The following is a 23,840-nucleotide window of genomic DNA, read 5'->3' as shown; positions in this document are numbered from 1 at the left end:
CAGTTCCCTCAGTCAATAATTCTTTTGGGAGAAATTTGTTATGTTTGCAGTTTCAGTGGACCACAGAATCAGCTGCAAAGATTAAATGCTGTGTTTTGAGGCTGATCTCCATGTCTGATATCTCATGCTATAATGAAACTGTAATTTCACTAAACAATGCTTCATCTTTCACATAGCACTCCAAACCACATCATGATCACAAGCCAAAGCAGTGCCGTTGCTTATTATCCCCATTAACATTTTAAAAAAAAAAATCTCACTGGTCACAACGGTCTGCAGAGATTTCCCAAACAAGTGTTTTCCTACCTGTGTCGGGGGGTTTGATGAGATCCATGATGACAGAGTCTGCTCCTTTAGTGTAGACGGTGATCTGATCAGTCAGAGGGTGTCGAACCACCACAGACATGCGTTTCCTGGTGGAGTCAAAGCCAAGTGTGTGCAGCAGCTCGAAGCTCAGCTTCCCCAGGTGAGGCAGCTCCACGATCACCTGGTCGGGGAGGCGTCCGACCAGGGAGCACTTGTAGGCCCGGGCAGCGTAGACCAGAGCGGCCTCGTCGGGCGACTCTGCCTCGTAGCGCAGCTCTCCTTCGTCGAGGTTCCAGGAGGTTTTTCCATCGTAGGATGGCGGGATGGGGCTAAAAGCCTGCTCCAAACCTCCCGAGGGCTGCTCCTCGTGCAGCTTGGTGAGCGTGCTCTCTGCCGAGGGCGAGGACAGCAGGCTGGAGCAGCCCTTATTGGAGGATCGGTTGGTGATGAGACTGGAGGAGCTGCTGCTGTTGGAGCCGGAGGTCAGTCGGCTGGGGGTGAAGCGTTTGATGAAGTCCTCGATGGTCTTCACTGGAGACTTTAGCTCGAACCTCATCCTGACCTGCAGGAGCAGAAAGTGTAGGCATAAAATAATGTTTTTATAATCCAAGAGAGAACAGACCCTGATTCCATCTTCATTTTTTTCTCCAGGTGCTCTTAAATCTAACACAGACCACTGAAAGTGATAAAAGACACGAGACAACCCATCAGGCTCATTTTAGGGCAATAAGAGTCTGACGCAGAGAATGTGACACAACAGTGTTTCTCTCACTTAAACAGACATTGGGACAGATTCTTCCATAAAAAGAACCAACACAGTAAAAAACAGCGATAAAAGCCAAGTGCTCTTTCTATAGATTGTTAAATAGTTGTGTCAAAAAAAAAAATCATTTATGCTCATCAGCCAGTACAAAATACCTAAAAAGGTCAAATATAAAAATCGATTTTGTGCATAAGTGGATTTAAGAAAAAGGCCAGCAAGTTAAAACGACTTACGCAGCACTGCGTAAATAATCCAAATCGGGCTCTGAGGCGAGATTCTGTCACTGGGTGGGAATCGGTGTAGATCACAGACTGTAAATAAAAGATGGATGTAGGCACTGTCACATCAACCACTGTTGTTGGAGTGAACAGCTAAAGGCTTCAACCCATTTGTGTTGCAAAGTCAGAGATGTTAATGTGGCAATCCAGAGGGACTGACTCATTTCTGGAGCCTCCGATGGACGTTGGAGGAACTGCAGCTTTCTGCAGGGGAGACTGGTACTTGGTTAAAAGAGATCCTGAGGTTAAAATACTTGATATTAACGTAAATAACGATGAATTTAGCCACTGGCCTCTGGCTCTATGACTACTGCAGCATATGGCATTACTAAGAAAGATGCTCAAATGGATGAAATGAATAAGAAGTTGACTTCCGAGTGAATTCAGGTGCTGCTTTTGGGGGAATATTTCTTAAGGTTAAGAAGCTCATAAGATGGATGTTCTACATCGTTTTAGTCCTTAGAAATGTTTGAAAAGCTCTGGTACTACAGAGGACTTTATCTCTGATGAAAAAGCTTCTCCTGGCCATAATCCTTCGGCCAATTATTCATCCCAAGGTGCCGCAGTACAACAGAAGAAAAAGCGACTCACTTTAAGGTCTCCTGGCAGCGGGAACCACAGTTCTCACATACATATACAAGAATAAATCATTCAGTGGCCCAGCTACGCACAAGGGCATCATAATAAAAATGTGAACAATTGCTCTGGAACACGGGACAGCAAAACAACCGATAAAAACCGAAAGAAAAGTCAGCGCTTCTGTGCAGACGTGCATCTTATCAGATGACCTCCAAAGAGAAACACAGACATACATAAACGGTGTGCCACCGTGTACAGTTTCATCGAGCAGATTTGTGCTCTGACAGTCGGGATCCATTGTGAGCCAGTGCACGCCGCGTGAGGCGAGGAGAGGATATCGCCTCCTGACAGGAGGACCACACCCAGGCCCAGAAACAAAACGCGGATACGCTAACAGAAAAAGTAGTGAAAGCTACGTGCAAGCGCACACTTTCAGCGTCAGATCTGGAACGTTTTTTTAAACTCGTAACATGCAGCTTTCGCTCAAAAGGTGGAAACTACTCCCACATGGATCAAAAAAACATAAACACAAAACACAAAGCTCGTTTGTTAGCGTGCTGGAAGGACTTCAGTTGCATTTTTCTCCACTGATACAGACACAGCTTTAAGATATGAATCTTCTTTGGATCACAAAGGATTTGTGAAAAACCTGAAGTTCACCTCATGAGTGTGAGCTGTATGATAACGAGGTCACCTGCAACCACAGGTGGGAGGTAACAAAGTACAAATACTTTACTAAACCTAGGCAGAATTCTGACAACGTTTTATTTTACTTTACTCCTCGCTTAAATACATATCTGTGCTTTCTACTTCTTACATTTTCAAAACAGGCTCGTTAGTATTTTTTAAGCACAGGATCTGTACTTATTTCACTGTAAAGAAGTCAAAAATAAATCTACTTCTACAGACAGCAACACACAGCAGACCCATGCTTTAAACCACTAATGATTGTGCAACCCCATAATTTTCTGAGCAGGTCGATGGGCTCTGAGATCCAGAATGCTCTTATACTCTGTCTATTATTGTTTTTCAATTAAATGTTTTCCACCAATACTACTTATAATACCTCCAGTCTGTACATTTAATAGTTATATAGATTACAAGGAACCATCAAAGAAAGTAAAGTGTCTCCATGGGAACTAATGATTTGGAGCATTATATGATTGTGACCTCAAACTACATGTCCACTAACCATCAGTGCAACTGTGAACCAAACCAGTTATGTATGAATTCTTAATGATACTTTGTAGGGCTGTGCGACATGACCAAAATCTCATATCCCGATATAAGAATAAGAATCGTCCAATAACGATATAAATCACAAAAATGTAACATTTTCTGTAAATTCTGTGAATCTCGTGCAGCTCGACTTGCGTGAAGTGTTTCCAGCTGCGCGTCGTGTAGCTGGAGTCGAGTGTTTCAACCGATGCATGAAACGATACATTTTTAGACATAAGTTGTAACGGCCGCCGTTTTCTTTATGAGTATTTATTACACGGCGTGCTGCGGGGAAAGGCCTGTTCTAACGTTTGATGATCTGCTGCCACTGCAGATTACCCTCCTTACATCACTGACAGAGGAGACTTCACGTCACTTTGCAGAGACGAGTCTGTGGTGTGATGGTTAGCTGTGCACATGTCGTGCTGGTGTAAACAGAAGGCGTGCAAAAAGAGGCTGAACAACAGCCCAGTAATGTGCATGTGGTGACACATGAAACTGTCATGCGCTCTGGTGTTTATTCTAATAAGTCATAGGGAGCTGCTTAAGCAATGAACCGAATCATGGATTTGGACTATTATAATATCCTGCCATTTTGAACATATACAATCTAATGCTTCCTTTTTAATTCATGCCTATAAAACCTTTCCTGTTGCCCCTGCCAAGAACCTGACTTGTTCTACAAAAACTTATTTCGATGAAGATGGAATAATGGCAACTATCCCACCATGAGCCCTAAACATTTACCCACAATGCACTTTAGGTTTTCCCCAGTGAATTCTCAGAAAAAAATAAGCATGCAGGGTACCAATGCTCTTCAATGTCACAGACGTTAAATCGGTGCAGTTTTCTCACACTATGATAGATCCTGAGATACTGACGCTCAGAGTCGCTTAAGAGAAAAAAAAATTGTTCTTAACAGAAAATATATTTAGGCTTTAGACTTTTCTATCTCATCTACCTCCTGTACTTATGAAATCTGAACCGACCCCTTTGCACACCAAGGGCCTGTAACTCTTCTGTCTTTTTTAGGCTTCATAGTCCAAAAAAACCAAAACAGATTTTATATAAATAATTTCCCAGAGCCGACACTTGCCCCGATAAAAAGCTAAGATGCTTTCTGATGACTGCAGCAAGTCAGGCACTGACACGCTGTCAACACTTTATTATGAGCTTAGTGTCTTTACCAGCTGCACACATGCACCTATTAGAGGAATTAAAGGGGAGGCTTGCTTCACCTGCAAGTCTCTCTCTCTTACACACACACACACACACACACACACACACACACACACACACACACACGAAAGTCAAAAGAGAAGAAATCAGGAGGTGTGGAATGAAGTTGAGGTAACATCATTGTGCGGCCCAGTCCACAAACAATCCCTCTCTGACCTGACAGAGGTTTGACCAAACTGATGTTTCTGACCTGAACAGGTGAGTGTTACCTTGTGTCTTGGCTGGTTGGGGGAGGACACGACCACCGTGTTGCAGATTGTGAGAGCGATGAAAAAATCGATGATGTCTGAGAGGTCAGAGGGCAGCTGGGACATAGGCTGGCTGTGGAAGCGCATGAAGTCCATCTGACTGCTGCAGTCATTGACTTTGTCCAGGAGCTTGGGGTCGGGGGTGATGTCTTTCTCCTGCAGAACAGACGGAGGTTTGTTAGGGTAAAGGATGCAGGATGAGGATTGTAGAGCAGTAATGAGGACCCACCATGGGGCTGCTGAAGGCCGTGTGCTTGGACAGGATGCTGGCTCTCTTGGCCTCGGCCCTGCTGCCTGTCCTGCGGTGGGACTTGGTACTCTGGGACCGCAGCACCACGCGGGCGCTCTGGTGACTGGTCACGCTGTCCCGCCTGGGGAGGGTGCCACCGTGAGACATGCACTCTTCCTCCTCTGAGTCCATTTCCTGGTACATGGCAAGTCTTCGAGCTGAAAAACAAACACACACCGTTAGTGGTGACTTAGAAGATGATGACCGCTTACTGTTTCTTTAAGGGAGCGTGTGAGAGGGTTGGCTGGTCGTCTCACCGTTGGCATCATGGGAATACTCCACCCCTGCCACAGTGCAGCGCCGGAACACCATCTTATTTTCCGTCAGCGTGCCTGTCTTGTCAGAGAAGATATACTGCATCTGGCCCAGATCCTCTGTGATATTAAGTGCTCTGCACTGCAGGTGGGAGTCTGTCTCCTCGTCGTACAGATCCATATCTTGATGGATGAAGTACACTTGGCAGATCTTGACAATTTCAATTGACACAAAAAGGGAGATGGGTATCAGGACCTAGGAGAGGAGAGAGGCAGAGCAGGCTGTCATCCTGGAAACTGATGGAAAGATGGTGTGAACGTCTGAACGTGAAATCAAATCAAATAAAGAGTGAAGATGCAGAAGAACAAATAGCTAAAGATGTAAAAAAGTTTAAATGCGTTAATGAGGGACCCCCCCCCCCCCAAAAAAAAAAACAACCCAAAAAAACCCAATGTAAGTTAAAAGCGAAGCTTAAAAATAAAACAGGTAAAAGAGATCAAATAGATCGACTCAAATAAACCTCAAATGGTTAAAGGGTTGAAAATATGAAAAGAAAGGATACACTGAAATTGCAGGGATGTGCTGGTGCAATACGTAGCTAAATGCAACAAGAAAAGTCAGTTATGAAGTTAAATGGATGAACAGTAGAGACAGAAAAAAGTCAACTGCAGCTAAAAAAAATCAATTCATATAAATAATTAAATAAATCTTGTAAAAAAGAGATTCAATTATTGGAAAACCCAAAAAGAAAATCTTGAACAGTCAAATATTAAGTACATTAATTAGTACCGGTAATACTAATTTAAAGCAAATTTTAAATGATCACACATGGAAAGCCTGAGGCCAGAGGCTGGGGAGGAAGCATGAGGGTGGCAGCAGATGTCGCATTAACCGAATATTTTACAGATATTTATTTTTTAGTGTCTGTGACCTCACACAGCTCAAACTGCTCAGTTCACAAGTTCGGGATAAAACCAGTACGTCAAACACGTCATAGCTCATCCGTCTCACAATCCATCCCAGTTCACAGGTTACTGGAATGAGTGAAGTACAGACAGAAGGCGAGCTTTCTTCTCATTGGCTCGCTGTGTCCACTGAGAAGTCACAGAGGTTCTCAAGCAGTCGTAACCGGGACGATTTAGCAGCGAATGAAAGGGTTTGGGTTCAGCAGTGCTATGACTACATGGTCAGTAGTAACTACGGTAATAAAAAGCACGGAAACGAGAGGACAGGAAGGCCCAGTCACACCTTCTTAATGTGGAAGTCAACCAATAGGACAACTCCCTCCATGACCATAACCAGTAAGATCATCATCACCAACATCTAATAAAATATAAGTGCTATATTTCGTCATTTGGTGGCTCATTTTTGTATCATTCTATAACTTTCCTCTTGCAACTCATTACATATTGCACATATTACAATGCTTACACTGGCTACACATGGTGGCTAGATATATCTAAAACAGTTAACAAGTTAAAAATGGATGAATAGGAACAGATAGATGCCTGAAATAAGAGGAAAGAGTTCATCTGGGATTTCTGTGGGGCTATATCTGACAAAAAAACAACAACCCCCAAACCAAAACATCATAATTAAAAGAATTATTGCTTCTTAGTTCCAAAATGCTAAACAAGTGATTTTTTAAGTACACTGGGCATATGCTGGATTGTTTAAAAAATGTTGGTGTAATCCAGAGTGGAACATTTCCAGGCAACGCTTATGGAAAGTAGTTCCGGAGAAATGAGTCATAGCTTTGGGGAAGGCAGCGACGTCTGCACACAGTCCTCGTGTTGCTCAACAGTCATGTGTTTATTTCAGAGTGTATCATTTTTCTGGCATTACTGTTACTATTTGCACAGCGAGACCAAAGAACTGCCCTCTGCGATTTCTCGTTTATTTTGAAAGGCCGACACCGGGGCGGCTCGTCTGCTGCTGCTGTGACACGGGACACGCCGACATTTTCCCTGAAACTTTTTGCCTAAAAAAAACACAACCAGATCAATAACTGTTGGGTCTCACTTTCTCTCCTTTTGAGCTCAGATTAAAGAGACTGTCTTGCTGCTCGAAGCAACACATTTTTCATCTTTGCTTTTCCAAACAAACAGAGAAAAAGATCTAGAGGTCACACGCAGAGGGAGGCTGAAATACTGCCACGATGTACAGCAGAATAAAACATTTCACAGTCCGTGATATTGCCTTTATATCTTTATCTGTGCCTTTGCTTCTTTAAGCTGCTTTCTTTTTAGTACCTGAAAGACGATGATCATGGTGAGGAAGAGATAAATGGCTGACATGATGGGCGATAAGTTGGTCCCCTCTGGGCTAAGAACGTCAAACACGGGTCTGTTATCTCCATACTGAAACATCCACAGCCCGTGACCTGCAACAGCAACAGCACAAGGTCAGCTCATGCAAACAGTGGAAGGACAGGAGAGAGAAGCAGAGGAAGCTCTGTGTAAGAGTTTTGTTATTCCTTGTTAATATTTAGATTTATTTTCTGACGTTTCTGTGATCAATGCTCATATTAAATGCGGTCAAAGATGAATTAAAATGAGGTAAATCCCTGCAAGGCAACACATTCGCAGGTCTTAACCTAGTATTGTTTAGAGCAAGCAGGTTTCAGATTTCAGACTATCTTTCTACTCTTGGCTCTGTGTGATGTCAGTGGGGGTCATCTCAGGCACAGCTCTGGCTACAACTACAAAGCCTCCAGCGCCTGTTGATCGAGCTGCTGTGGCTCCAGGTTGTTAACAATGACTGTTTCAGATTCCTGAGATGGATTTGGATTTGCAGTCTTCTCCTCCTCATCTGCGCTCTTTTGGTGTGTTTCTCTGGTTTTCTTTAATCTGGTTTCAAGAGGTTTGCAATAATTTTTATGGTACTTCAGCTCTGTGAATATGGACTCTCAGGAGCGGAGCTCAGGGTAACACAAAAAGATGGATGTCTGCAATCCCTAAAATATTTAGATGTCCAGTCTCTGCCTGCAGGTTTGGAGGCCTGTAGAAATATTCTTTAACACAGGTGAAGGTACGGTGGCCATGAAAGATCAAAAACAACCACAAATAGAATAACGCAGCAAAAGCACACAAAGAAAAACAAAAAACTCACAAAACAAAACGGAAACGTTTTTGGGGAGGTGAAACGTGACGGAGCAGCTGCACAAGTGACAAGCTAACAGTAAATGGCTAATGCAAACACTTTAATGTCTCCACAGAAACTTTTCCGCTGTGTTTTGTGACATTTTACAGCATTTTTTAAAAATTTGCTGGTGTTTTCTTAAGTTGCAGTTTGTTTGACCTCTCAGGGCTACCGTACGAAGGGTTTTCATTAAAGATCGACTACGACAAAGTCACGACAAAATATGTTTTCCCAGGTGTGACGCTAAGTAGCAAATCCAGATTAAACAAATTCATTTATCTTTTAAGGAAAGAGCAGATTTCTGTTATTAGAACCAAAAGATTCTGACAGTTCTTCTCATTTTCCCTGTATGCATTTTTAAAATATCTTATTTTAATATTTATTTATATACACAAATAAGGAGAATTTTGAGGTGTGGATGATACAAAGCTGCACCACTCCTGAGGAGATACCAAGCAGCTGGAAATGAACACAATAGGTCGCCTTAAACTTCCAAACAGCTGTTTACATACCAACAGCAGCAAACAGGCACATGACCAGCAGGATGATGACGCACCAGAACACGTCTACATTCATCTGCCTCTCCAGTTTACTGCGCTTGTAACGTGGACCGTTGTTGTTCAGCATGGCTTTGGTCTCGTGACCTGCAGAGTTACACGGCGGGTTAGTCAGAGGTGGGATCAGCTGCGTGGCAGCCGAGGTGTCATTTCGGGGGCCGACCTGCATAGATGACAATTCCCACGGCCTCCTCCGTGTTGCGGATGGTGCAGCCTCGCAGCAGCAGGTTCTCTTTGTAAAGCGCGTCTCTCCTGCCGCTTCGATGGATTCTGTCAGGTGAGAGGAGGCGTGAGAATGACAGCCAAAGGATCACAGTTACACTCAAGTGAGAAATACTGAGAGAAACAAAATTACCGGTCCAAACACAACATCGATTTTTACTGCCGAGCACCTTGGTCAATCAATCACTCCTATCCCCGCACCTCTCCAGAGGAGTCAGCACAAATTCCCTCTGATACTGGAGCAGTTACCAAGCAGCACCCCCCCCCCCCCCCCCCCCTCACTTTGAAACTCAAAGTGATATTATGAGGGAGGTGCTGAGCTTTTAATGTCAGCATTAATCCTATTACTAAATCAAGGATTACAAGCACGTTAGTTTAACAGCCCAGCAAGCTTTAGCTGGAGAGCCGCATTTAATCATCTCTGTTGTTGCCGGTTTTAGAGTCACAACTATCGGCGTGTTTACCAACAGGAAAGTCCAGCGCTTGGCTTATGACTGACACGTCATAGATTGATAACAGAGCCGTCACTAGCAGCTCAGACAGTGGGAGAAGCCGATAACAGCACGTGATACGCAGAGAGTGCTCTAAGTCTGAAATTAGACTCGTGTCAGTGGCTGTAATATAATAAAACTCTGGTGAGATGAGGCTCTGTGCCCAACGCTGCACTGTAGCCTGGCAACTGAATACCCGCAGCATCTGGTCTCCTTCTGAGAGACGAACACAAGTCATAATCACATGTGCGCAGGTCAGCCCGACTGCTGCAGAGGACGCGTCTCATCTTCTGTCTCTCACACACAACACGTCTCACTGAGGGGACACGCTGGAAGAACAGCTGGCGTGAATCCAGCTGTCAAACCACACTGACAACACCTGGAGAGGCATGATGGTGGTAAAAGCAGGGGTGTAAAGACAAAACATCTGAACTCCGTTAGCTTGCGTTTCTTGTACTGGAGGACATTTTTCAGGGGAAGCTCAGGACAGGTTTTATATGATCAATCAGCTCACAGCACCAAAGCCTCCTCAGGCTGGCACTGCTGACAAGTCTGCCCTAAAAAAAAGAAAGATGAAAACTAAAAGACGTTTCTTGCACGTTTTCATTTACTTTAATTTTAAATGTGCAAAATATCATTTCAGTTTTCTTTCTCAAAGGTGTACACTACAACAACTATAACAGTTTTAACTCAGATAAACATGTTCCTGAGAACTAGCGAGGTTAACCAAGGTTACTCAGCCTATTTCCCATGATCCCCGCAGTCATATTTTAGGAAAACTGATCCAGCGGAAGACTGAAATGGTTTAAACAATCCAAACCAAAAGAAGGGCTGGGACTCCCAGATTTGGCGTCTTACACAACCAGCATCCTCAGCATGATTTATGCTTCAGTTAAGTAACACATAAAGTGTTAAACATGTGTATAAAGCAGTGGGGCACAACTGGCACAGCAAAGGATCCAGTCCAGCACAAAGTAGGGAAACTGACTGAGATCTTTGAGATGACTGAAGATCTTTAACAACTTCAGTGTTCCTCACATGCCTGAAAATATCAAGTATTTCCAGATCTTGACAAACTGTTTAAGTCATAAAGAATCAAATAACACAACTGCTTATACCTTCTGTAACCGCATGTGATAAGACATGCTGTTGAGACTGCACTGATATTAAAGACAGGTCAGATATAATGCATTTGTTTTATTGGGACGGCTCATTTAGGAACAGATTGGGCTTTATGCTGCCGATCAACTAAAGCGGGACTCGACTCCTGCTCTAAAAGGAGCAACCTTTGTAAAAGATGGAGTTACTCCAAAATACTCACTGAATCTAATTAGAATAAAGAGCCACGAACTCCAACAACACTTTATGACTCATAGAGCCAAAATCCAGAGAAGCAGCAGTCGGCGTCTGGGGAGAAAGACTGCATGATTTGTTGTTCTCTAAATCCTCAAAGAACCTGCGCTGTAGTGGCCATATCTTTGCTATTTATGTACCTTTGCTATTATAACTTGTAGCTGAGAAGATCTCAGAGCCGATCCATCAAAATTTGAAAAATTGCACACGCTGACAGCATTAGAAGAAGCTACAAAAACAAGACATGTTTTCACTGAAGCAAAAGGAGAAGCTAGAAACAATTAAAACTACATTTCCAAAGTTTTAAATGAGGCAGTTTAAATTAAAATTTAAGCTTTTGTGTCAAAATGACATCAAAATATTTAAACTTTCAAGCTTTAGAGAAGCTGACCAGTCTAACTTTCTCCAAAACAGAATCTCAGATTCTCAAAAACCAATACTTTTGAAAGAAAATCACCCGAGCATCCGTTTCTCAAGGCTGGACTTCTGCAGCTCCCTCCTCTCTGCTATAAATCAAACATCACTCTCTCACAGTTCTAGCAAACAGCATCACGTCAGCCCGATCCCTGCGTTTCACCTCTGGCTCCCTGCACTTTTCACAGCTTTGTACTTAAAGCTTTAAAAAACACATCTGGGTCTGGGCCTGAGCTACATGAGCTACACGAGCTCTTAGGAATCAGTTCGTAGCCTCAGATCCTCAGCGTCCACCTGGCTAATCACCCATGTATCCTATCATCTTTCAGGCAAGTTTTTGCCTGGTGTGTATTTTTAACCATCACATTATGACCATTTTGCTTGGCTCTCTGTTTAACTTCATTAGCCTGTCTGTTAAAGCTCTTTATAAACTCAGAGCCGCTATAAAAATGATAAAATAAAAATAATGTTGTTATTACTACATGGTGTTTCACTGAGGAAGTACCCCTGTATTCACACCACATATTGCTATCAGCAGTAGCTGAGGTCTGCATTGCTGTGAAGAGTAGTTCCATTTCTGCTAAAGCTACAGTGCCAATTTACTGCAGTACTATAAATAAAGAAAAAGTCAGAGTCTGCAGGTAAAGGCAACACTACCTGAGGTTAAGTGCAGGACCATAAATTGGCACCCATTCTTCTACTCATCCCCAGGAAAGTCGGAAAATTATTGGAAAGACGTATTTGATGCCTTTAACGAGTGTTTCCACTATGATATTACAAAAGATCCAAAAATAGCCTGAGCAGACACATCCAGAAGGCTTCTCGGGCGAGGGGTGCCATATATTTGAAACAAATCCAGTTAGGAGGTCCCATAAAGTGTACTTCAATTAGACGGCGGAAACCTGACCCCCGTGGCATTTACCACCGCGGGTAAAAAGAGTGGGAATAGATATGCGTTATGACCTCAAATGGCTGTGTGAGATGTTCAATATAAACCATTTTGTCCAACATAATGCAATTAACAGAAAAGTGACCAAGTCTGACCCACACAGGAAGTATTATGTAACCAATAGCTACAGGCAGCATGAACACAACTGCACGCATCAAATATCCAAGCGCTACTGCAGGACTGCAGACGCGAACGGTCCTGACTCATTCTGAGGAACGTCGAAAGGTGTCTCGAGCTTCGCCTTGGAAAACGTGCGTCAAAATCAAAGCAGCAGAAACTCACATATTCTGACTTCTCGTCTCTTATATGAGCAAAGCTCAAAAAGTCCCAGAGAGATGCTGCAAATGCAACTCTGCAGCATCTTTCATCCGACTCCGTCACGATCTGAGAGTTTGGTGCATGAATATGAATGATCTGTGCTTTTCGTTTTTAGGTTGTTCCAGGATTTGAAGCTTTGTGTTTGCCCAATTTGTCTTACTTGTTATCGTTCGGAGTTTTTGCACTTGTGAAATCAAATCCTGGCGATGAAGTTTATTTTTGTGAGTTCGTGCCTTTTCCTCGCTCATGTTTGCTGTGCGTCATCTCGTCTCCGTGTTTAGGATGTGTCTGTTTTACTCTAACACTCGGGCTGTCACTTGTGTCTATGTTTTGGGCTTTACTTCCCGTTCGTCCGTCTTCACCTGCGTTGATTACTTCCCGTTTCCTGTTCTGTCTACTCTTTGTCCACTCGTCTGGTTCACCCATCCTAGCTTGTGTTTTGCATTTTTTCTCAGTGTGTTACTTCAGCTTTAGTTTAGTTTCTTGACTCTACTTAACTTTTAGGTTTTCTTTGCTCACTTCTTGCTCATTTTGTAAACATTTAGTTTGTAAAAAGTTAATCGGCATCGTGACTTTCAGGTTCTCTATGTCCTGAAACATTAGCCTGTTAGCTAAGTATTTAGACCACCTGTCACAACAATTATATTATTTATGAGGGAAATTAACAAATCTTTTTCCTAATGACTGCAATTTAGCATCTTAATCATTGTTATTTTGTAAAATAATACATTTTAAAATTCATTGATAGAATTATTCATTTTGTATTTGCCAATACTGTTAATTTAGAACATCTGTGGCACAAACCTTACACTGGGTGACCTGGAGACAAATATACTGTGGAGATGACACACAGAGGGTTTTAAAATGTGAAAATCTGTCATCTCACACAGTGATGTGCTTTCCTTTCCTGGTAGCAGTTAAGGAAAAGTGGAGATGGACCAGAGTTATTATAGTTCTGCAATTTTTATTTATTTTTTATTTCATGTTGAATGTTTTTAATTCACTTTCCCTTCAGTGAGATTCCAGAGTGGGTTTTGTTGTTTCAGGTTTTATTCTCTGGAAATGTTTCTTAGTCCTTCCTTTCTTATTTCTTTGTTGTACATCGTGCACACACCATTTCCGCAACAGACAAAAGAGAGTGAAAACACACACAGGGCTCATTATCTGCAGGTTCTCCTGGTCACGAGACAGCACATACACCTTCAACTGTTCAAACCCTGCGCCCTTTTTCCTGGGAAAGCAAATTTTAATCTCGACTTGGAAAAACCGTTTGAGTCATAATTACGAGTTGGAAACCGCTGGCTTCTCAACAAACCACAGTTTCGCATTATTTCCAGTCAGAAGCCAGCAGCAGGCGATACTCCAAACAACACTGCATTCATTTACAGGGAAACGAAAACAAGACTTTGATATCACTAATACACTCGAGCATTAGAAGCTGCTGTGTGGCAGCTGCAGCCTCACGGCAGTTGCGTAGAAAAGGCGGGACTCACATGTAGCCTCTGAATCTGTTCAGGTCGTTGTTGGGCTTTTCACATTCGATGATGCTGTTGTACTTTAGAGGGTCAAACTCGCAGTCCTGCAAACAGAAAGCAAACAATACTCAGGTAAAGAATGCAGCTTCAGGTGACAGGTGGAATATTTATCCTTTCCCCAGGAAGTACAGTTACACAGCATTACAAAACACTAATGCCCAAACAGCCCATCCGAGATAGGATAAAGTGAAGGAAGTGAGACTCCCACCTGCACTCATTCTATTATTTCCTCTGTTAGTTGACTAAAGTTGCAGCTAATGGAACGTATTAGTCTTTAATAGGGCAGTTTGCATATTAACTAGATTGATTAGGCTGCACTGTTTGAGCTGACTTACCCTTCCTCTAACCACCATAAAAAAACTCAATGACTTTCAACTCAGAAACCACCCACACAAGTTATTTAATAAATGATCAGCTTGTCTTGTTGTTAAACAGTTGCTTTTGGACCTGAGGAACTTTCCCAAAATCAAGTCCTCCTAGTTGTAAATCAGGCTCCGGGCGATTAGCGCCTGGTTTTTGCTTCCCACGCGCACCAAAAACAGCAGCGTCACAACTGCTGGCCTGTTGCGCTCCGGCTGGTCGTGCACCTCTTGCCGGGTTTGAAGAAGCCTCGTTTAACCTCTCCCACCTCAGCAAAAAGATCAGCATTAACCTCCCTGCTCGCTGCATTCTCTCCTAGCACGTTTCTCAGCTCGCAGCTGTTGCGCACCTGTGGGCCAAAATAGGCTTGATGGCTTTGACTGTTACACATGTGAAATACTACGTTAAAAATGGCTGATATTGCTGAATATGTCTATACTGCTTCATTTCACAACTATTGCTGGTGGGCAGGGCGCTCGTGTGTGACAGCTTTCAAATACACGAGTGCAGATTTGTACATGAGTGCAAGAAATGTAGCTCTAGATAAAATCTAGTATGACCAGTGACAAAGTCCAGGCCTCATTAAGATTTTATAGAGAACAAGACATGAAGTTCAATTTGCAAAGAGAAAGACTTTCTCAAATATTAATTAGAATTAAAATAAAAAACAAACAGCCATGGATTTTAATTATATCTTATTTCGAGGGGACTTTTTACAACGTTAACTCCCCCGCCTGCCATAAAGAGACTCCTGACAACTAAAAGTTGGAGAGAACTCAAAGTTTCAACCTGTTAAAAGTTTTTTCTTCTGACAAAAAAAGAGAAAACACAGCAGAGAGGAAGTGAGAAGCATCCATCTCACCAGGTCGTAGAAGCTGCGGACCACCTGCCTCTGCTTCAGGTTGGTCTCTCCATCCAGGGTGGCGGTCTCGATGTGGCACAGGCGGTCGGGGTCGCTGGAGCTCAGCAGCAGCACGTCAGCGGGGAGGATCTCGTTGCATCGCAGCCTGATGAAGTCTCCCACCCGCACCTCCTTCCAGTACTTCTCCACATAGCGTCTCTCTGCTCTGGCGGAACAATAAGAGGGCGAACCGTGAAAGATGCAGAGCTATTGTTTTCCACAGTTCAACAATCTAAAAATGGAAACTTCAGCCCGTCCTCCATAAATCTGGACAGCAAACACGTTCCACGCAGAAACAGGACGGCCTGTTTGTTGATGCTAAAACTGGTGAAAGCGACTGCGACATTCCTCGCGGTCAAGCACATTCAGCTTCACTTCTTCCTCAATATGTCAGTCAAAGGAAGTACATGATGCCACTATTATAAATAATGAATTACTCTGAAACTTTTCACGTCAGTAAAGCTTATTACCGACATATAAACAGTCCCGGAGCCTGAACAACAGAGCAGCATGACGGGATGCAGCTTTACGTTTACCCCTTGAAGAGGCCTCATAGTAAGATCTGCCTATATCTATATCTGTCACATAGTTTCAAGTCACGAGGAGCCACTGAAGATGGAAGAGGCAGGTTTGAGACCCCCGGCTCAGATGAACATCTTCAGAGAGTACTTCTTTCCATTTAAAGAAATGAAAAAGTCTTTTTTTTTTAAATATATAAGAATTTTTATGCAGTGGTTTTACTTGTTTGGCATCAAACCGGGTTGTATATAACCCATGAAATATAATGAGTTTGATTAATCTGTCTTTGATAAACATTACTGATAAAACACAGGTTGCGAGGATCGGCTTCCTTCCTTGCTTTTTTCCTTCTGGCTCCAAGCGATCCGAACAAAATTTTGTGGTTAGAAGCCTTAAAATAGAAACATATTTCAAAAACAGGAAACTTAGGCCTTGTGTTTGTTGACCTTATATAAAATTTGCAAGTCAGCTGACTAACCCTGCCGGGCAGAAAGGGTAAGACTGAAAATGTCTGAAAAACACTTACATAAAGTGCACTAATTTAGCTGAGGGGGCAGCGATAGCTCAGTAGGTAGAGTGGTTGCCCCATGATCGGAAGGTCGGGGGTTCGATTCCCCTTAACAGCTACCCTGAGGTACCCCTGAGCAAGGTACCGTCCCTACACACTGCTCCCCGGGCGCCCAATGGCTGCCCACTGCTTCACTGAGTGAATGGGTTAAATGCAGAGAGCAATCTCCCCACGGGGCTCAATAAAGTACAATAATGTACACACTTTCTTTCTTCTTCTTCTGAACATAACATTTGTTGTCATAGGGACAGCTTCCTGTGTCGTAATGAAAGTGGTCCTGTCCGTGTCTCTGATTGGTCACAAGATGCGCCTCTTTCGTGCGAAACATGCTTGTAGCTATAGTGATAAATCGTGGTTTGATTTATCGAGCTGATAACCACCTTCTTATGACCTCTGAGCCTGATTGATGATTTTAGGATAAGCGAAACCAGGTAAAGAAAATATATTGTGGATACGTTGAACTCCATAGTGCAGAGCCTAGGAGTTACTAATTCATTACGACCCTCCCTACATTAATATGAAAACATTCCTTTCCGTGAACTTTGACAGTCAAATACATTCAGTGCCAGCAGAAAAAAATTACTTTTAGCTCTAGTCTGCATTCCTCGTCTGACAAATAAATCTTGGAGTGAACAAAAACACAACGAGGACGATAAATATTTGCAAAACCACATGAAAATAAATTTATTATTGAGTGAAAAGAAGCAGGAAGATGAAGGAGGAGGAAATAAGAGATGTCTCACACTCTAGAAACGAATACTCGAGTGCATACTTTGGATATTAGAAGCAGTGACATTGGCATCAGTCCGTTAATAAAGGGAAAAAATAGACTATGACAAGCTGCAACTAATCAACCTGAAGCTGATTCTAATCCAGAATTACTCTGACTCGTGTGTGCTCCTATAGAGGAATCCATCTTTGACCTGGAGAGTGGAACAAATGATAAGAACTAAAAGGATTTGCTGGTTGTGAAGCCGTTCCCCCACCCGTGCCAAAAACAAAGAATGACTGTATTTGTTACTGTGGGGAACCAGTTCCTGTAATCCACACTGTTAACAGATTCACACATACCCAAAGCTTTCCGCGAAGCGCACCGCCTGATAAAAAGTACGCCGACAGTCACAGGTGTGTCCTGCGGCGCTGCTTAAAATGTTCAATTAATCTCCACACTTCAGCGATCGCTTATTCATTACTCAGTTATGGCAGAATATGCCAGCCTTAAAGAGCTGAGGTCGAACTGGTTGAGAGACTCGGAGTGCAGATGGTTTCCAGCTGTTGGCACCCTGTGCAGCAGATTAGGTGCAAACTATTTACATTCCACAGAACTACATTTATTTGCACCGATCTTCAGGGATTGTATAACACAGCCAGTCCCAAACTTTACGCCACCACAGCCCATAAAAAAACAAAACAAAACAAAAAAAGCTTCATGACTGATCATCATGTGAGCCAAACACTTCCGTTTCTTTTTGTTTTTGTTATTTTATAAATTATGCTCATAGCTGATTTTTTAGTGAATGCTCATTGGCTAAGGCCTTGTCAGTCACAATTTGTTAGTGTATGACCACGCAAACACTCAGGTCAAGTCTGTTTGTTTGGTCCATCTGTCACATACAGTCTATAGTGCCAAAGGTAAAAAGTTTTTAGAGATATGCAGGTCAGCACTCTTTACATTTCTACTCTGAATGTGACGATTCCACACCGTGTACTACATGTACGTTGTAAACATAGGCTGGAAATAAAAGATGGACACGACCGCTGTGACGTTAAATCTCGTTAACAAGCCTCGAGCTGAGTGTTTTCCCAGTCGCCGTATATTTGGGAACTGGAGGTGATGAGCGAGGGGAAGATCTTACTGAGATACCGTGTGGATAATCCTCCTTTCTGACTCTAATAATGAAAAATAAAAATATTCATGACCCCATAAACTCATCAGCTAAGTTTCAGAGGTGAAAGAGAGCCATGGATATATTTATCGCAGGAAGTCTTTTTGTAACTGGAGACTCGCCACCTGGTGGCCATTACACAGAATACACCTCCACGCTGACTGATCTGTAGTTGTGAACAATGGAGCTGTTGACAACACTTTAAATGAACAAAGAAGAAGAAAAAAATCCGGTCTATGCAAAACATCTCGTATAACCTCGTATATGCGGATACTAATCTCAGAGATAACCCAGTATCAGCCGAGTGACATACCAGTCAGGCTCTAGCTGAGAAAGGAAACATTTTTCACAATGTTGCCACCGCAGAAAAAAAGTTCACTCATGTCCAGCCCTGACACAACAACTTAGGTTCAGCACTCAGCTAAAACTGTGGAGTCACTAAACACTGAGCCTTTTGATGACGGTGAATTATGCTCTGTGCATGGACCACAGTGCTGCTTTTCATTAGCAAAATACAGTCTGCGTACACACACACACACACACACACACACACACACACACGGAGTCAGGAAAATGGTCAGAAACAGGTCATCAGGTTGGCTCATAATAAGCAGAAACAACACAGAGGCAAGAGGCTGAGCTATCACAGTTTCATACTCCTCTGAAACCGAGGTGACCACAATATTCTGGACTTGCATGAAGGGACGTCTGTGTGCACTTAATTTGCTTTTTTTAGTGAGGGGGGGCACAAAGCTTTTTGTGTACCTACTGTAACCTGTTGACGGTTTGGTCACATCATCAGCAGTTATGGTCAAGATGACTAACAGGTTAAGAAACTCCTCTTTATGCTTAACTACTTAAACTGAATCTCCACACGATTAAATCTGCAGATATTTTATTTGTAATTAAAATTGTTCACAGTCTGGCTGCTCGTCCTCTCTCCGTGACTTCATTAAACAAAATTAAAGCGCGTACATGTGGAGCAGAGAGCTTTTGGGCAGTCGAGCGTCACATACCTGGAATGCTTTGGACAGTTTGATAAACTGTGCCGTCAGAAAGTAGAATACATACTGAAAAAGCTTACCATTTCTAAAAGAGGAAAAAAGGTCTGCATAGCCACGTCTTTGTTTCTGTGTGCTTTGAAGTGTTTCTGGAACACCTGTGTGTGACCCGCTCAGGTGTAAATTAGCAGCAGTGCTAAATTCTGCCTTGTTTACATCCTAAATTATCATATTGAAATCCATTATCATGCGCTGTGCCTGCTATATGAAACAACAGCAAAGGAAACACTGCATCTCTTAATGCTTTGTTTAAACCTGTAAATCAGTGCCTACCTACTGGCTGGATACTAGAGGGGCGTGTGTGTGTGTGTGTGTGTGTGTGTGTGGGGGGGGGGGGGGGGGGGGATTTCATGTGATACTTTGTATCAAAGGTTTGCCTGATGGGTAAAGTGTCTAACTTATCAATACAGACAGCACGCTGCCATCAGTCTGACTGAGTCTTTGTCAACGAGCACAACACGAGGGGACTCGACTCCACTGGCTGCCAGCTGACTGTATCCGAATACTCTAGTATTGTAATATTCTGTATTAATACAATTTGCTCTAATCTTTTTCTCTTTTTTAACCAAATTTATTTGTACTTTTCTTTGTTTTGATTTTTAAATCACTGTTGCACATTTACACTTCTGCACCTTCTCGCAGTATAAGAGCTTACTGGGAGCCTGCGGCACTTTTATTTTTACTTTGTTGTTTATTGTAGACTGCACTAGTTTTATCCTTTATCCTGCTGCTGTAACACAACAGTGCGAATCAATAGCTGTAATAGTTAAATGTGAGTTTCTGTCTGTGAACAGCAACAAATATGTGATTTTCAACAGTTATCACAGTTAATTGTTGTATTATCAGAAACGGACTGTGTGGAATTGCCAACTGGTTGTGCTGACAGTGTTGGTACTCTTGACCAGTTTGTAAAACAAACAAACAAACAAACAAACAAACAAACAACTGAAGTGAGAAAACTTTATCTTATAGGATAAAACAGTTACTGACACAGTTGAAAAGGGTGATAAATCACAGTATATGTTACTGCAAAATGTTAAAAATCCCTATAATATTGGACCATGTGTGAACATTAAGATAATAAACTACTGTATACTGTGTCACTGTGTTCCTGTGCTGTGGTGTCTGTGAGCTGGTGCTTCACACTCTGTTCTGTGTATATTTACATATTTGGGTTTCCTTTGAATGGCAGCAGCCTGGCACTAGCCTGTGTGGTTAAATGTAGCACATTTACAGCAGGCTCTTGTTCAATGATGTGCATTTTCTCCTCTTAAACAGCAGAAAGTACAAAGTTAGGGAGCTGTGGACGCCATGAATGAATGTGTGTGTGAGTGGGGCTTAGCAGAGAGACGCTATAAAAACACATTCCCCCAAAGTTCTGCGCAGCAGCTGGACACCGCTGGCTGCAGGATCGAGCCGAGGCCCAGCTTACCTGCTGTAGACCAGACAGTCCATGTGGTTGATCTCTTTATCGGACCTGTGTCTCCTGTAGTCTTCCCACAGGTCTTTGATGGCGGTCACGGACAGGATGAAGACCACGGGAGCCAGAGCGAGCTCGGGCTGGAACGCGTTGACAACCGGAACAAAGTTGAGCAGAGCGATGAAGACGAAGTAAACATTGGCGAACCTGTGGAACTGTTCGAAGAGGTTCTTTGGCAGGAATGACAGCACGGTGTATTTGGTCGTCTTAATCTTGTTGTTTGCATAGTGTCGGTTGGGGTTTTCGTCCCCTTTGGCGCAGTCGTGCAGGATGTTTGCGTGGACAGTCCTGGTTTTGTTCTCTTTGGGTTTCTTCTTTCTTTGCCGTGCGGCTGGCGGAGCTTTGGCCATCCCGGCGTCCTCCTCGCTGTGCCGCGCCATAGCCAGCTCCCCCCAGCTTCAAACTTTCCCACAGTTTACTTGACACACGCGCACAGAGAAAAAAAGCCGCGTCCCAAAGTGGTGGCTAAGTTATCATTCTTCCACGGGGGTCGGGAGTCTCTCCGTGGGGTCACACTAGCAGTTCCATTTCCTCCATGTCGACTCCTCTTTTCCAGAGTCAGAGGAAAACTTTTGCTTGTTGAGCGTCTCCGCTTTTTTTCTCCTGCTGCTGGAAAAGGATGCTGAGGTGGGGGGGAAGGGGAAAGGGGGGACGGCTCGGATCTGTGAGCCATGCGGATGGGCTTAAGCCGCTGGATGTGCGCAGCTGCGGGGTGTGCAGATCAGCCCGTGTGCGCAGGCTGAGCGCAAACAGGACGTGCGTGAAGGGTTCAGGGGGTCGCACTCCTCTGGAAATCTGACCCGGAGGGAGGTCCCTCCTCGAGCCAACCTGGGTGTTTTTTGTCTGTAAGTGCCACGCGGTAATATTGGGTTTGCACCGGCCCACAGGAAGCAGCAACACATCCAAACTCGGTGTTTTTGACTTTGTTTAAAAAAAACTGTGGCGCTTAAAAGAAGAACTCCACGTGGAGAGAATCTATCGTGAGAGTGGGATGGTTTTTTTTAAATGCGTGTTTAAATAATCCTTTTTATAGAATTTCTCTTTAACACGGTGTTTGTATAATACAGTAAATACAACATCACCACGCCGTTAATCATCCAAAGAGAATAAATGTATAAAATATAGTTGACACAAAAATATAAACGAACATCAGTTTGCGCGCAATCGTTGTATACTCTAGCAGTGGTTCCCAAACTATGGGCGACCCCGCTGCTGGGACAAGACACACTGCAGATGCAGGTGGAGTAAAACATAAAGCCAACGTTTGTCTTTTATGGACAATAAACAGCCTCGTGACTTATCCACGGGCTTTCTACGACCCTGAACTGGATATTAGTTTGAATGGATGGATGAAGGCTAAAAACTGTGGGGTGTGGGCAAGCCAGCAAAAGAGAACAGGCAAAACAACATAATTATAGTGCAATGGTGGAGAGTGAATGATTTTGTGTCACAATGTGAAAGGTGTGCACAACAGCACCTTTTTTTGATGTCAAACTACGTTGATGTTTGTGGGCTTCTGATTGGCCAACATTTCTTCATGGTTACAGATACAGTGCCACCTGTTTCATTAGCATGCTCTTTCCAGTGCTTGAGATGATTTTCTGCCTTTTAATATTGATGGAGTTATTTTTCAAAATGAAATCCCTGTTTGAAAAATACCTGTAGAGAATAAAATTGAATATATCTTTATTGTCATTGCCAAAGGTATATTATGGATGTTTGGACAGTTTTTGTTTATCCTTGCTCGGGTCCTCTACCAGAGCCCTGGGAGCTCGAGAGTCCTGGGCAGTATCTGTCATGAGTGTGGCAAGCAGGATGAAGGAACCAAACGCACGACTCATACACAGAATGTAAACTTAAAGTGCCAGCTTTATTGCTGGACAAGTTCTTCATAAAATAAACTCACCAAAAAACAAAACCGGAACATGAAACTAGAACACAAGGAGCACAGAACAAGGAAACTAGAGACACTTACAATGCACAGGGTGGTACGACACAACGAAGGGCAAAGGAACACACAGGACTTAAATACAAAAGGAGTAACGAGGGAATTGGAAACAGGAGGGAAACACAGCTGGGACTAATTGGGCATAATGTGACAACGGGAACCAATGCTAGATACACGGCACACAGGACAAGGACTATCAAACTAAAACAGAAACATTCACAAAGACGCTGACTTGACACAGAGACATAGAGACGCTACTCACTGGGGAAACAGGGGGAACATGGAGAGAAGAGTGACTAGATGAGGAACACAGGGAAGGCAAAAATGACAGAAACCTAAATCCTAGGAACTAAGAATAAACACAAGCAAAAAACATGAATTACAATAATCCAAGAACATAAATAAACCCATAAACATAAAACACTGTGTCAGACACAGTACTGTGACAGTATCTTTGCTGTTCCTGGGACTGCGCTCTTCTGGACAGAGATCTCTGACGGTTCTGCTCACCCAGTTTGGGGGTCGCTGTCCCGAGTGCTGTGATTACCACGGGGACCACTGTTACCTTCACTCTCCACTTCTTCTCGAGTTCTTCTCTCAGCCCTTGGTACTTCTCCAGCTTCTCATGTTCCTTCTTCCCAATGTTGTTATCATTCAGTATAACTACATCTATTACTACAGTCATCTGCCTCTGCTTGTCCACAACTACTGTTAGCCATCACCAGTTTGTCCATCTATATCCGGAAGTCATCCAGAAGTCTCACAGGATCTCAGCTCAGTGTGGTCATTAACCACCCAAGAGGGCTAACCTAAAAACCCTATCCCATTTTGACCTCGGGACTTCCATGCCATACTTGGCACTAGTGTTCCTGTATATGATGCCAGTCACTTGGTTATGGCGTTCAATGTAAGCCCTGCCTGCTAACATCTTGCATCCTGCTATTATATGCAGCCTGCACCAG

At 43.2% G+C, this 23,840-nt stretch overlaps 1 protein-coding gene across 1 annotated transcript in view; it reads right to left on the bottom strand.

The window, feature by feature from the left end:
- The window catches only part of atp10a (ATPase phospholipid transporting 10A), a 42,191-nt gene extending 20,714 nt beyond the window's left edge, over positions 1–21,477 (bottom strand). The window contains exons 1-10 of the mRNA XM_085348917.1: positions 20,883–21,477; positions 15,378–15,582; positions 14,114–14,199; positions 9,037–9,143; positions 8,829–8,960; positions 7,428–7,558; positions 5,178–5,430; positions 4,861–5,078; positions 4,593–4,787; positions 307–868 (exon numbers count right to left, since the gene is read on the bottom strand). Coding sequence (XP_085205043.1) covers positions 307–868; positions 4,593–4,787; positions 4,861–5,078; positions 5,178–5,430; positions 7,428–7,558; positions 8,829–8,960; positions 9,037–9,143; positions 14,114–14,199; positions 15,378–15,582; positions 20,883–21,310 — 2,317 coding nt within the window. The 5' untranslated portion in view covers positions 21,311–21,477. The remainder of the gene's footprint in view (positions 1–306; positions 869–4,592; positions 4,788–4,860; positions 5,079–5,177; positions 5,431–7,427; positions 7,559–8,828; positions 8,961–9,036; positions 9,144–14,113; positions 14,200–15,377; positions 15,583–20,882) is intronic.
- Positions 21,478–23,840: the final 2,363 nt, after the last annotated feature.

Source organism: Diplotaxodon limnothrissa, linkage group LG23, assembly GCF_057381915.1.
Source record: "Diplotaxodon limnothrissa isolate DT_005_m linkage group LG23, D_limnothrissa_male_GT1.1, whole genome shotgun sequence".
NCBI lineage: Eukaryota > Metazoa > Chordata > Actinopteri > Cichliformes > Cichlidae > Diplotaxodon > Diplotaxodon limnothrissa.
Note: the sequence above shows the minus strand (reverse complement) of the source record. Positions and strands in the feature narration are given on the sequence as shown.